Genomic DNA, 15,082 nt, shown 5'->3' on the forward strand with positions numbered 1-15,082 from the left:
GCATGCGCTCTACCACTGAGCTATACCCTCCCCCCTGTAACATTCTTGAAATGACAAAATTATAGAGCTGGGGACCAGATTAATGGTTGTCAGGACTTAGGGATAGAAGGTGGGGAGGAGTTACTGTAACAAGGTAGTATGATGGAGTCCTGCCTGAGGAGAGGCCAGCACAAGATAGCTGCAGCGTGTCGGAGTGTAAAGGGTCCGGTCACTGTAATAACCAGTGGAGCCTCAGGCCTAGGCCTGGCCACGGCGGAGCGACTGGTAGGGCAGGGGGCCACTGCCGTACTTCTGGACCTGCCCAACTCAGATGGGGAGGCCCAGGCCAAGAAGTTAGGGAAGAGCTGCACCTTTGCCCCAGCGGATGTGACCTCAGAGAAGGACGTAAAAGCAGCCCTGACTCTAGCGAAAGAAAAGTTTGGCCATGTGGATGTGGCAGTCAACTGTGCAGGCACTGCAGTGGCCAGCAAGACATACAACATAAAGAAGAGCCAGGCCCATACCTTGGAGGACTTCCAACGAGTTCTTAGTGTGAATCACGTAGGCACCTTCAACGTGATCCACCTGCTGGCTGGTGAGATGGGCCAGAATGAACCAGACCAGGGAGGCCAACGTGGGGTCATCATCAACACTGCCAGCGTGGCTGCCTTTGAGGGCCAGGTTGGACAAGCTGCGTACTCTGCTTCCAAGAGGGGCATAGTGGGCATGACACTGCCCATTGCTCGCGATCTGGCTCCCGTGGGCATCTGAGTGATGACCATTGCTCCAGGCCTATTTGGCACCCCGCTGTTGACCACCCTCCCAGATAAAGTGCACAACATCCTGGCCAGCCAGTTGCCCTTCCCCAGCCGACTGGGCGACCCTGCTGAGTATGCTTATCTGGTACAGGCCATCATCGAGAACCCATTCATCAATGGAGAGGTCATCCGGTTGGATGGGGCCATCTGCATGCAGCCTTGAAGGGGGAGGGCAGAGAAAACACATGCACCATGCCCCTTTGCCCCTCCTTCTGGAGTCCTCTACTCCAGCTTAGGAGGAAGCCCAGTAGCCATTTTGTAACGTCTGCCCACCAGTTAACCTTTGTGCCCAATAAAGCCTCTGTTTCTCACAGGGAAAAAAAACAAGGCAGTATGATGGAGATTTTTGTGATGATGAAATATTTCTGTATCTTCTTGTAGTGGTGGTTACATGAATGGGTTACATGAATGGGGGTTACATGTGATAAAATTTCATAGAACTATACAGTTACACACACACAAATGAATGCATATAAAATGGGTGAAATCTGAATATGGTCTGTGAATGATACCAATGTTAATTTCCTGGTTTTGATACTAAATAATAATTATGTAATATGTTGCCACTTGGTGAGGGGAACCTCTTGGTACTTTTTTTCACAACTTCCTTTAAATTGATAATTTAGAAATTAAAAAGTTAAGTCCTTATGAGAATGAATATATGTATATATATGCATGACTGGGACATTATGCTGTACACCAGAAATTAACACATTGTAACTGACTATATTTCAATTTAAAAAAAGTATATGGTGAAGATAATAAATTTCTGTTAAGTAACTGTTTTAAGCTAAAAAAAAAAGGTTAAGTCCCCCCCAAAAAGAATGCACTATTGATGTACTTAAAATTTGCATGAACCTCAAAATTTGCATGAAACTCAAAGGCATTATGCTGCTTGAAAGAAACCAGTCTTAAAAGGTCACTGTTAGATTCCATTTATATGACATTCTCAGAAAAGGCAACACTTATAGTGATGGAGAATAGGTCAGTGGTTGCCAGGTAGAAAGAGGGGGAGGGGAGGATGTGACTGCAGAAAGCTAGCACAGGGAATTTTGGTGGGTAAATGGGACTGATTCCTGTCATGAATCTTTACATGTGTTAAAAGTCATAGAACTGCACATACCAAAAGAAGTCAGTTTTACTGTGTGTTAATTTGAAAATTAAAAATTAAACTAGAAATAGATAAACAAGTTCCTACTGTATAACACAGGGAACTATATTCAATGTCTTGTAATAACCTATAATGAAAAAGAATTTGTACGTATAACTGAATCACTATGCTGTACACCAGAAACTAACACACCATTGTATATCAACTATACTTCAATTAAGAAAAGAATTAAAAACTAAAAATTTAAAAATAAATTTAAAAAAGTTAAACTAGATAGGCAAGTGGGTGCTGGTTTGTTTTTACTTCCCTTCCTTCCTTTCTTCCATTCATGCATTTATTTGGCCACTTATGTGTGAGGCACTATACTAGACTTTGTAGACCAACCAAAAGTAAGGCAGCCCAGGTCCCTGCCGTCATGGGTCATTCTTCCTGTTTCAGAGGAGAAGTGGTCAGTAGGGTTTGGAGCCCAGTATTTCTGCTTGGGGAAGTGGGGCAAGGAGAAGACTGTGGAGGGACCCAGGGAGTAAACTTTTCATTCCTAGAGCCCAGTCCTGTAGAATTTCAAGTGATGGCTTTTCCCTCAAAGACTCTTAGACCTGTCAGCAGGGGGAAATCCCCAATTTGTATTTCACAGGTACTCACAAGAGAAAATGCTAGGAGGGTTGTGCCCTGCTAAGGGAGGTGAGAAAGGTTGGGGGTGGAGAGGATTTGATGCAGTTAGTGAAGTGAAACTCTGAAAAGTGTTTCCCGAATTTGTGTGTCTATGTGTGTGTGTGGCTTGAAACAACCATTTGTTTAGCTCATGATTCTGTGGATTGGCAATATGGCTGGGTTCAGCTGGGTGGTTCTTCTGCTGGTTTGGGCTGAGTTCACCCAGCACTGCAGTCAGCTAGCTGTCAAAGGCCTCACTCACATGTCTGGTGGGTGGCTGGTGATTGCTGGGGTAGCTGGCCATATGTCTCTCACTATCCTGCAGCCTAGACTGGGCTGGTTCCTATTTTGGGGTGGGGAGGTCTCAGTGTTCCCAAGAACATCAAGAGAACAAAGCCCCAAAATGCAAGTGCCTTTTTTTAGCAGCTTTATTAAGATATGATTCACATATGTTACCTGAATTTGAATTTTGTTTTCTCTCCTGTTTGCAGGGAATCTGAAGCATGTGGTCTAGTTGACAAAAAGAGATCAGGTTTCCAGAGCTGAGGAGCAGTGCCTGTAACGAAGACAGCGTGTTTATGCGAGCAGTGTGTGGAATTTGTGACTGCAGGGGAAATTTGGAAGAAATTACTTCCTGAAAATTTCCAAGGGGCATCAAGTGGCAGCTGGCCTCCTGGGGTGAGGCACGCAGGCACCCCAGAGGCCTCAACCAGACCTCGGGGAAGACGGAGATTTCCAATCTTGAAAAGTGTTTATTTTTTAAAAACACACAAATGCCGTTTTTAATCTTTGCAAATTATTTTTAAGCAAGTTGGGAGGGGGAGCATTTTTATTTTCTTAAAGGAGACAGATCAGAAGCTGGAGGAAAGCAAGGAGTTCTGGTTGCCAGTTTGTGGGGCAGAGGGGAGCTGAGAGGCAGGGTTGGGGCCTCAGGACCAACCAGGTGGAGCCTTGGGGGGGGTGCTGGTCAGCAGACTGGGAGGTGGGGAGAAATCCACCTGTGTTGTTTTTAGGATAATGGATCTATTTTGTTTTTTAATAAAATCTCTGAAAACCTACCTCTTTGTCCCCTTGTCCTCAATGTCAAGTACCACTGACAGCACACAGTTCTGAATATTGTCCTCTCACTGAAGTTTCGCGAAGAAAACCCTGCTGCTTCCATGTTCTGCTCTGGAGGAGTGCCGGATCCTGCTGAGGAATTAGTGTGTCCCCACTAAGTCCTGGGGACAGGAAACCAAGCTCTGTCCTGTGCTGGGGCTTGTTCAGGGCTAATAGGAATACAGGGTCTTGCTGGCACCCCAGGAAGGAGGTATCCTTGCCCAGGGAGCGATTCAGGAATGGGAAGAGCAGGTGGCAATCTCGGATCTAGAGAGGCATCTTTTTCTTTTTTTTTTAAGCTGGGTAGGTAATTAGGTTTATTTGTTTATTTTTGAACCCAGGACCTCGTGTATGCTAGGCATGCCCTCTACCACGGAGCTAAACCCTCCCCTCTTCCAAGAGGGGGTGGCTTAGTGAATAGAGGTTATTTCCCCTTCAAGTGTAGACAATCAGCACGCTTGACGAAAATAGGATATAGTTGTGTCGCATGGGCATTACTGTAACCTCAAAGGGTAAGGCAAGATAGCAAAATGCAGATGAGGGGGTAACAAGAGAGATGTGGAAGCAGAAGGGACAGCCAGACGTCACAATTTGTCATTTGATTCGCCAAATATGTATGATGCTCCTACAGCTACAGGAAACGGGATAGGAGACAAGGACACAGACCCATCCCGGCCGTCTAGGAACTCCCAAACAAGGCAAAGGAGGAGGGAAAGAACCAGATCCCAACTTGCTTCGTGCTCAGTTACCACCATGAATCCAGAGATGTGGGAGCACTGGGGCGAGAGCAACTCTCCCCGCCCGGGAGGCATCCTGGAGAATTTCAAAGGGGATGATATTTGAGCCGGGCCTTGTAGGGTGAGTTGTATTTCTCCAGGCTACTGAGGGGGGGAAGGGCATTCTGCAGAAGGGAGTGGAAAAAGCCTTGAACGTGTCCCGGGATGGGAATAGCCAAGCTTTTATTAAACAGCATCGGGTCGCCTCGTCGTCTAGGAATACCAGTCACTTCAAATGCTCACTATTCTAATTATACACTCTCGGCTTAAGGGCAGTTTTACTTATACCAAAATGAAGGGTTTTTTAAAAAAAAAAAATAGAAGAGGGAGGAGACACTGAATCGGGCAGATGGGGGTTGGGGGAGGCCACAGAACGCAAAGGAGAACTTTGAATTCCTAGTCTGTAAGAGACCACCCGCCAAGGTTTGAAGTCTCAACGGCTTGCTTGGTCGGGTTTCAGCTCCCCTTGGTCGGGTTTCAGCTCCCCAATCCCAATGCTTTCTAAGGCACCCACCCGCAAAGTCATCACCCAAAGTCCTGTGACGGCCTCAGCCCCAAGATGTAACCACCTGGTTAAGTGCTGACTACTAGTGCTCCGTTTTCCTTTCAAGGGGAACAGGTTTGAGCAAGACAGAGCCCTTTCCCAGTGGTCATTACCCCAATGCTACCTCCTCACCACTGCTGTCCCTGCTGGCTAAGTCAACCCATTGCTGGGCCTCCCAGAGGCCAGGCTTGTTCTTCAGAGAGGGCACCACCTCAGTGGCCTTCAGGATTCCTTTTCATTTGATTCTTCTTGAAAACATTAGTCTAAAAAAAAACCCCATGGGGGTGAGGGTATAGTTCAGTAGTAGAGTCTGTGACTAGCATGCAGGAGGTCCTGGGTTCAATCCCCAGTATCTCCATCAAAAGTAAATGAATAAACCTAATTACCCCTCCCCCCAAATTTTTTTTTTAGTTTTTTAAATTCCATAGACAGAATGAGGAATAACTTTCAATTTTTTAAAGTTAAAATCGAAATACCAAAGAAAGGTGGTATTCCCAAAATGAGCAAGACAGATTAAGAGTTGCTCTGCTTAGTCTAAATTCATCAAATCGTAAACATTAAATATCTGAGGATCTCAGTATATCAATTATACCCTCAGTAAAGCTGTAAAAAAAAAAGAATTGCTTTGCTAATTTGCTAATTGCTTAAGAATTATCTTAAGTGCCCAGAGGGAAAAGGTTGAAAGGAAATACACCAAAATTTTATTATTTTTTTATTGAACATTGTAGTTGATTTACAATGTTAGTTTCAGGTGTACAGCAAAGCGATTCAGTTATACATATGCATACATACATTTTTTTCAGATTCTTTTCCATTATATGCTAGTATAAGAAATTGAATATAGTTCCTGTGCTATTCAGTAGATCCTTCTTGTTTATCTATTTTATATATAGTAATGGGAAATACACCAAAATATTAACTGAGGTGGGTTTCTCTGGAGGAGGGAGGTATAAGGATGGTTTTGTTTTTGTTCTTTCTACTTTTCAATATTTTCCAAATCTTCTCCAGTAAGCATGTTCTAAGTTTTGTAATAGGAAAAATAAACTTTTTTTTAAGAGAGAATTGATCTGCAGGTAATGTTACAGATCAAAGTAAATTCAAGACACCCACTGAGGAAGTTTGTGCTCAGGCCCTGGGGCTGTTCTAACCGCCCAGGAGGTACTGAACTGGCAAGGAAGACTGGTCAGGCTAGAGGGCTCTTGATTTACAATTCACTCAGCCAGAGAGGGTCTTCTTAGATAAGGTGACTTGAGGGCGGGGCAACTTTGTACCCAGTGTGAGCCTGTCTTCCCTTCAGGAAAAACAGCCGCCTTTGTGCCTACAAGGACCAGCCATAATAACCATAATAATAATGCAAAGCAAGCATTGGAATATACCCCATTTTACAAATCGCTTTTATTTAGAGTATGTCACTATCCACTCTGCCACGTGGGTATTATCATCCCTACTTTATAGATTAGCAAACTGAGGCTACAAACTGTGGAGTAACTCACCCAGTTGTAAGAGACAGCGCCAGGCAGTAAACCCAGCTGGAACTCCAAGTTCCCTTACTTTTTCCACTGCCCCCACACCTAGTGTCACTAAAATATTTTTAAACTGTGACTTTGGAGTAAACAACCTTCTTCTTGCTTCCAAAGTTCAAGCTGAAAAAAAAATCCTCCCCTGAACATCTTATTTGGGGGAGGGTATATAGCTCAGTGGTAGAGTGCCTGCTTAGCATGCATAAGATCCTGGGTTGAATCCCCAGTACCTCCGTTTTAAAAAAAAAAAGATCCTTCCCAAAGTTCAAGCTGGACCAAACTACATGCTACTCCCTGGCCCTCACCACACAATGACAACATTTGCTACTTGTGTGCTTTTCAGCAAGTTCCTCAACCTTTCTGGGTCTGTTTCCTTACCTGGAAAGCATGGCAAATAATTCTCTCACTTCTTGGGCTATTGTGAGTTCTCTATGGATTATCATAGGTGGGAGAATTTTGAAAAAAGTGTAAAGCATTGTGTGCAGGAGGGGCTTTCAGGAAACTGGGCCTGGAAAGGCCAATCTCTGAGGAAAACCCAGTGGTCCCAGGAGACCCATGGCCTCCACTATCTCCAAAGAACACACAGGAGCCAAAGAAACTGAGGGAGAAGTTTAGGCTGTGTCTGCAACTCAAGGGTTAAGAAAATAACAATTTTTAAAAGTATATATATATACATATATATATATATATATATATATATATATATATATATATATAATATGTGTATATTTGTATAAGACATCTTTGGAAAGATACACAAGAAACTGGAGCACCTCAGTTTCCTCTAGGCAGGGGAACCAGGTGGCAGGTGGCAGGGGAGTGAGGGAGACTTGTACTATGTTCCTTTTTGTGCCTTTTGATTTTTGAACCATGTGAATGTATAACCTGGTCCCCAAAAAAGTAAATAAATAATTTTTTTAAGCCAATGGAAAAATCCCAAGCCAGTTTCCCTTTGTTGGGGGTGGGGGTAGGGGATGGATCTGCCTCTACTGCCTTCATTGTGAACCTTCACAGAAAGAGCCCTATATTTCCAATTCTATATTGAAAAGACTTTCTGGGATGGGGTAGAGCTCAGTGGTAGAGTGCGTGCTTAGCATGCACAGGGTCCTGGGTTCCTTCCCCAGGACGTCCATTAAAAAATAAAATAAAAAAATAAAAGGCTCTTCCTAAGGCAGAAAGACTTCTTTATAAGAAAATCAAATATTGTCATTCAAAAAAAGGGAAGAAGAAGGAAGAAGAGGAAGACACGGAGGAGGACGAGAAAGAAGGAAAGCAAACAAGCAGGTTTCGACATCTCTAAGCCCCTGCACAGAAAGCTCCAGCAGCTCCTCCAACCCTGCGTTTGCCAAGGACAGTCCCCAAACCACTTGATGCTGGGCCCCAAGCTGACCAGCAGCGCCTTGGTGTGTGTACCACGTGTACACCTTGGCCTCAAGACTTCCTGGGTTTGACTACCCTCCCTGTCAGTCACCAGCTGCATGACGTCGCCAAGTAATTCACCCTCTCTGAGCTTTAGTCTCTTTATCTATCAGATGGAGATAATCCCTGTCCCTACCTCATGGGATTGACGAGATGAAGAAAGCAAGCACGTAGTAGAGCACATATTAGATTTCAGTATCAGACACTGTTCCTGTCTTACATGTGAACCCAGTCTAGGCAGGGAATTGTCCTGACTTTCCAGGCTTCAGGAATCAGGGAAATAGTATGCAAATTCACACTTTTGTGCATTTGTACATTCTTCTGGGGCAAGGAGCCAGAGCTATTATTAGATTCTCAACACTCAAAGGGGTTTCCAGGATCCTGCAAAGGATGAGAGCTACAAATGTAAGGGCAGACATAAATAAATAGAGTCATCGAAGACAGGGATCTTCTGAGTGCCTCACCTCAGGGTGTCTGCACAAGCTAGTCCTTCTGCCTGGAAAGCTCAGATCATCCCCAGACTGGTTCTTTCTCATACAGTTCCCAGCTGTCATGTCACTACCTCAACAAAATACCCTGACCAGGCCATCTAGAGTAGCCACGCTGCCCTCTCTATTCCAAAATAGCATTTATTTTTATACCATTTATCATTATCTTATTCATTTTTATTCCTACACACACACACACACACACACACACACACACACACACACACACCCTGGGGGGTGGGAACTTTGGCAGTTTCATTGCTGTACCCCAGTGCCTGGTGTGGTAACTGGCATCCAAATTTTCCTTGGTGGAACCACACACTCAGACAAAGCAATGCCTTATATTCTGGGTATTATGGGACACAGAGGAGGGACAGGTGATCTAGACTAGAGTGATTGTGTAAGCTACAACACTCAAGCTGATCTTGAGCCAGATGCTGGAGGCAGACACTCAAGGCAAAGTCACATTAAATTTAGGAAAGTGACCACAGCTAACATTATTCTCAATGGTGAAAAGCTGAAAGGATTTCCTCTAAGATAAGGAACAAGACAAGGATGTCCACTCTCACCACTTTTATTTCACATAGTTTTGGAAGTCCTAGCCATAACAATCAGAGAAGAAAAAGAAATAAAAGGAATCAAAATTGGAAAAGAAGAAATGTAGGGAAGTGATAAGCAGTTCAGTGTTGCTGGAACACAGAATATTAGACAGTATTCAAGCAAACCAACTATAAAATATATGTTTAACACAGTAGGGGAAATTTGGACAGGTACTAGGTGATATTAAGAAATCATTGATGATTTTGTTAAGTGTGATAACAGCATGATAGTTTTATTTATTTATTTATTTATCTAAGTCCTCATCTGTTAAAGATACAAAGTGAACTGTGTACAGGTGAAATAATATATCTGGGGTTTATTTAAAAATACTCCATAAGGGGAAAGTGTGTGTATGTGTGTGTGTGTGTGTGTGTGTGTGTGTGTGTGTGTGTGTGTATGTGGTAGTTGTGGTAGGTGGAGATCAATGAAACAAAATTTGAAAACTGTTGATCCTTTTTGAAGTTGGTGTGATGGACACATGGAGGTTGAATACACTCATCTCTCTGCTTTTTGTGTGCTTTTAAATTGATCATTTCCAGTATAATTATAATTATTTTGAAAACAAATCTAATTTTTTAATTTTTATTTTATTTATAAAATAATATAATTATTTTATAATTTCCATCATAAAAAGTTGAGATCTACGTATACATTAGTGAGTGACAGGAAAGAAGAGCAGGGCCAGATCACAAAGGGCCTCCTGTGCCAGCTAGAGGAGGCTAGACTTGCTCCTGCAGGTAAGGAGCCACTGTCAAAATGTTTTAAGCCCAAGAGTGGCTGGATCAGATCTACATTTTAAAAAGATCACTGTTGCCGCTGGGACAACAGAAATGAACCTGCTGAGGCCCGGCTCCAAAGTGGCTGAGAAGCCTCTGTTTACCTCTGTTAGAGTGAGTCCTAATCCCTTCCTCCCTTAGCCCATGGTGCCTTTTTTACTTGAGGGGGGAGAGAGAGAGAAAGAGAGAGATGGAAAGACTTTTTTTTTCAATGGATGCTTGAGGTAAAAACATTCAAATAAGATAATGGTTCCCTTATAACACTGTACCTCAATAATTGCCACTATCAGCAGTTTGGTGTTTATCGCTCCAGACTTTTTTCATTTTTTTTTTCATTTAGCCCATAAATATTGAGCAACTACTATGTCCCATGCACTGTGCCAGGCACTGGGGTTATATCTGTGGCCAAAACAGACAACAATCCCTGACCCCATGGAGCTGGCCTTATGCATCTATGACCATTTGACTTTTACATGAGTGAAATCATACAGTTTGGTAAGCTGATTTTCCTCACCTCATTATATGTCACGGATAGCTTTTCATATCAGTCCACAGAGCACTACCTTACTCATCTTTCATTTATGACATATTTCAGACATAGCAAAAAATATGGCACACATGATCCCTTCAAATGATCATATTATATGAATGCTCCAAATTTTGTTTAACCTGTCCCCTGCTGCTGAACATTCAGAACATTCTCATTTTTCCTTTCAAATAAAAACACTACACAACAACCAAAAAAAAAAAAAAAACTACTAGAGCTAATAAACAAATTCAACAAAGTCACAGGGTACAAGACAAACAAAAAAAAAAATCAGTGTGTTTCTATATCAATGAACAATCTGAAAGGAAATTAAGAAAATTGTATTTATAATAGCATTCCCAAAAAGTAAGATACTTAGAAATAAACTTAACCAAGGAGGTGAAAGACTTGCATACTGAAAACTACAAAATGTTGCTGAAAGAAATTAAAGACACAAATAAATGGAAGACACATGTGTTCACATTAAAAGATTTAATTTTGCTACTGTATCAATACTACCCAGACTTATCCACAGATTAGATCCAATCGCAATGATGTTTTTGCAGAAATAGAAAAATCCATCCTGAAATTTATATGGAATCTCAAGGGACCAAAATAGCCAAAACAATCTTGAAAAAGAAAAACAAAGTTGGAGGACTCATTGTTCGTGATTTCAAAGCTTATTACAAAACTACAGTAATCAAAATAGTGTGTTACTAGCATAAGTACAGACATACAGATGAGTGGAACAGAACTGAGAGTAGAGAAATAAACCCATACAATTATGGCCAATTGATTTTGGACAAAGGTGCCAAGTCCATTCAATGGGGAAAGAACAGTCTCCTCAGCAAAGGGTACTCCAAAAATATAAACTTGGACCTCTACCTCACACCATATATAAAAATCAATTCAAAATGGGTCATAGACCTGAATGCAAGTGCTAAAGCCATAAAACTCTTCGAAGAAAACATAAGGGTAAGTCTTTATGACCTTGGGTTTGGCAATGGATTCTTAGATATGATGCCAAATGAAGAATCAACAAAAGGAAAAATAGATAAATTGGACTTCATTGAAATTAAAATTTTTTGCACCACAAAGGACATTATCAAGAAAGTAAGAAGATAATCCACAGAATGGGTGAAAGTATTTTTAAATCATAATCTGATAAAGATCTAGTATCCATAATATATAAAGAACTCAGCAACAAAAAGACACACAACCCAGTTTAAAAAGTGGGCAAAAAACTTGATTAAGCATTTCTCCAAAGAAGACATAAAAATGGACAAGAAAATGAATATATGTATATTCACGTATGACTGAAGAATTGTGCTGTACACCAGAAATTGACACAACATTGTAAACTGACTATAACTCAATAAATAAAATAAAATAAAAAATTTTTTAAATGGACAACAAGCACATGAAAAGATTCTCAACATTATTAGTCATTAGAGAACTGCAAATCAAAACTACAATGAATTGCCAGTTTATTCCTATTTGGACTGCTATAATAAAAATAAAGCAGAAAATAACAAAAGTGTATGAAGATATGGAGAAACTGGAACCCTTGTACATTGTTGTGGAAATGTAAAATAGTGCAGCAGCGGTGGAAAACAGTTTGGCAGTTCCTCAACAAATTAAACACAGAATTCCCATATGACCCGCCAATTCTAGTCCTGTGTATATACCCCAAAAGAATTGAAAACAGATGTTCAAATATTTGCACATGAATATTCATAGCAGTACTCTTCACAACAGCCAAAAGGTAGAAACAACTCAAATGTCCATCAATGGATGAATGGATAAACAAACTGTGGTATATGCGTACAGTGGAATATTACTCAGCTGGAAAAAGGAACGAAGTACCAATACATGTTACAGTAGGAACGGTAGGAATGGGGGATTGGGGATGGAGGCAGAGACAACTACCATGTCTCAAGTCCTTCCCCAGTCCTCCCTGGCTCGCTTCTCTGCCAGGCCAGTGTCAACTGCCCTGCAATTTTCCTGCCAGATGGGGTGTTCTCCTCTGAAGGCATCTGTCAGCTCCATGGCTTAGTCCTGGGGTTCCCAGACTAGGAGAGAGGGGAAGTTACTATCCTTACAACTCAACCCTCTCTGTCCGTGACTTACTGGGCTCTCTGCCTTCACCTGCCATCCGACTTTCACTCCTATCTTTTTCTCCTTGGAGGAATATTCTGCAGAATCAGTTTCATATTCCACTCCTGAGCCTATTTGGCTAATTGCTGCCCCCATCTCACCCCTGTCTTTCCTGCAACTTCTGTCTCCCACCCCTAGTAGCCAAGCTCTCCAGCTCAGCCATTCCTTCATTCAACAGCTATTTCCCAATGGCCTGCTCTGGGCCAGGCAGTGTACTAGTCATCAGTGACACAGAAGTGAACGAAACACAAAAATCCCTGCCCTTGTGGAGTGTGCGTTCTAGCTGGACAGACAGATAATAAATATAATATGGGAAGTGGTGATCAGGGCTATGGAGAAAAAAGAAAGCGAGGTAATATATATAAAATAGATCAACAACAAGTTTCTTCTGTACAGCACAGTGAACTATATTCAATATCTTGTAGTAACCTATAATGGAAAAGAATATGAAAACGAATATATGTATATGTATGACCAAAACATTATGCTGTGCACCAGAAATTGACACAACATTGTAAACTGACTACACGTCAATAGAAAAGAATAAAAATAGGAGGGAGGGTATAGCTCAGTGGTAGAGCACATGCTTAGCATGCACGAGCTCATGGGTTCAATCCCCAGTACCTCTGTTAAATAAAAAATAATGATAAATAAACCTAATTACCTACCCCCAAAATTTAAATAAATAAATAAATGTAAAAAGAAAGCAATGTAAGAGTGGAGAGTAGCGGGATTGCTGTTTTAGACAATGTCCCTGGGGAAGGCCCAACTTGAGGAAGTAACACTGAGCAAAGACCTGAATGCTGTGAGGTGACAAGCTCCGTGGCTACCCTGGGAAGTATTCCAGGCAGAGGGAACAACAAATGCAAAGAGCCTGAGGCAGGAACCACTGTATCCCAGGGTAGGGGATGGGGAGGCTAGGGAGAAGGTGAGGGCAGGGGTGACATGGAGGCCAGTGTGCCTGAAGCTGAGAGAATTGGGGTGGGGAGGAAAAGTGTGTGGAGAAGTAGGAGGGACCAGGTCCTATAGGAACTGTAAGGACTTTGACCTTTGCCCAAGGGTGGGGTAGGGGGCAGAATGGAGAGCTGTTGGAGACTCCTGGGCAGAGATGGTCAGGATCCCTCTGGCTGCTGTGAGGGGGGCAAGGGGGGCAGGGACAGAGCTTGGGGGAGCCCAGTCAGGAAGCCACAGTCATGATCTAGGTAAAAGATGGCAGTGGCTGGGACCAGAGTAGTGGCTGTGGAAGCAGTGAGAAGTGCTTTGGATCCTGGATGTATCTGAAAGGCAGAGCTGACAGAAACTGCTGGGCAGTTGGATGGAGCATGAGAAAGACAGACAAGGTTTGGGACCTGAGACACTGGATGAACAGAGGTGCCATTTACTGAGCTTGGGAAGCTGGCGGGGTGGGGAGGTGGAATGGGGAACAGGGGATCTCTCCTGGAAGCTTAGGTCTCAGCTCAATTGCTTGCTGGTGAGGGTGGAGGCTGGCTGGAGTGGATGGAGGCAATGAGCGTGCTTTACTGAGTAACAAACTGTACCAGGCGCTGCACATAATCTGCCCACGTCACCTTCAGTGAGCACAACATCAAGGCTGAATTTCTTAACGTGCCATCCAAGTCCGACTCCCGTGACCTTACCCACCCTGTCCTGCACTCCTCTCCTAGTTCCCATTAATGCCTCTGCACATGCTGTCCCCAACATCCAGTGAATGCTGGCCCTCAGCTCAGATGTCACCTCTTCCTATCTCCCACTTGATTTTCTCAGTCTGCTTTTCTATCGCTCCCACTGGATTGGGAACTCCTTGAGGGCCAAATTGGCACAGTGGTCCCCTCTGAGGCCTTGGTGACCAAAACAGGGCCAAGCTGGGGCTCAGGTCATGTCTGTGGCCTGAAGGCACGACTGTGGAGGAAAATCAGCCAGCCCCGAGCCCACCCCGGTAGGTCAGGAGGCCTGACTTCCCACACAGTCAGATGTGACAATGAGGAAAACAGGGCCAGGGAGGTGAAGTCAAGCTTGGAACTGGACTCGGAGTGGAAGGCTGACTCCATCCCCCGAGCAGCAGAGAACAGGGGTCAGAGAAGAGTAATTACTCACATGTGTACAGCACTTGAGAGTTTATGGCCACAGACATTATCTCATTCAACCCTGGCACAGCCTCATGAGGTAGGTATTCTGATTTTCCCCACTTCACATTGAAGGAAACTGAGGCCCAATGAGCTAAAGCCACTGGCCCAAGGTCACACAACCTTGTGGCAGCCTCGGGACCCGAATGAAGGTCAATCTGATGGCAGAGCCCCATACTTGCGACATCAGACGAGGTGATGCCTCGAGGTGGCTGGGAAGATGACCAGTCCAGTCTGGACAGCCATTCTCCCCACTACCACCTCTTCCTACCGTGTTCCAAGCTGGTGGCAGCATGAATTGTCATTTACTCATCCCCTCAGACCAGGTGAGGCCAGGGCCAGGCAGCCTGGGTTCCAAATATGGCAGGGAGTCAAAAGGCAACACCTGGGAGAAGTTTGAAGAAGATTCAGGAGAGGTGCAAAGGGGTTGTGGGAACTTTCCTCCTCCCAAGGAGCACTTCAGAGGCGAGCCCCATCAAGCCGGCCCTGGGAGAGG

At 43.5% G+C, this 15,082-nt stretch overlaps 1 protein-coding gene and 1 pseudogene across 3 annotated transcripts in view; both read left to right on the forward strand.

Annotated features, from left to right (window-relative positions):
• Positions 1 to 3,617, forward strand: part of HDAC8 (histone deacetylase 8) — a 209,775-nt gene extending 206,158 nt beyond the window's left edge. For 2 of the 3 annotated variants that reach the window (XM_045509164.2, XM_010973581.3), the window contains one exon: positions 3,051 to 3,617. In XM_045509164.2, the coding sequence (XP_045365120.1) occupies positions 3,051 to 3,059 (9 nt within the window). In that variant the 3' untranslated portion in view covers positions 3,060 to 3,617. The other variant, XM_074359782.1, reaches the window with a different exon arrangement.
• On the forward strand, positions 38 to 2,351 carry LOC105083672 (3-hydroxyacyl-CoA dehydrogenase type-2 pseudogene; annotated as a pseudogene).
• Positions 3,618 to 15,082: the final 11,465 nt, after the last annotated feature.

Source organism: Camelus bactrianus, chromosome X, assembly GCF_048773025.1.
Source record: "Camelus bactrianus isolate YW-2024 breed Bactrian camel chromosome X, ASM4877302v1, whole genome shotgun sequence".
In the NCBI taxonomy this organism is placed as follows: Eukaryota; Metazoa; Chordata; class Mammalia; order Artiodactyla; family Camelidae; genus Camelus; species Camelus bactrianus.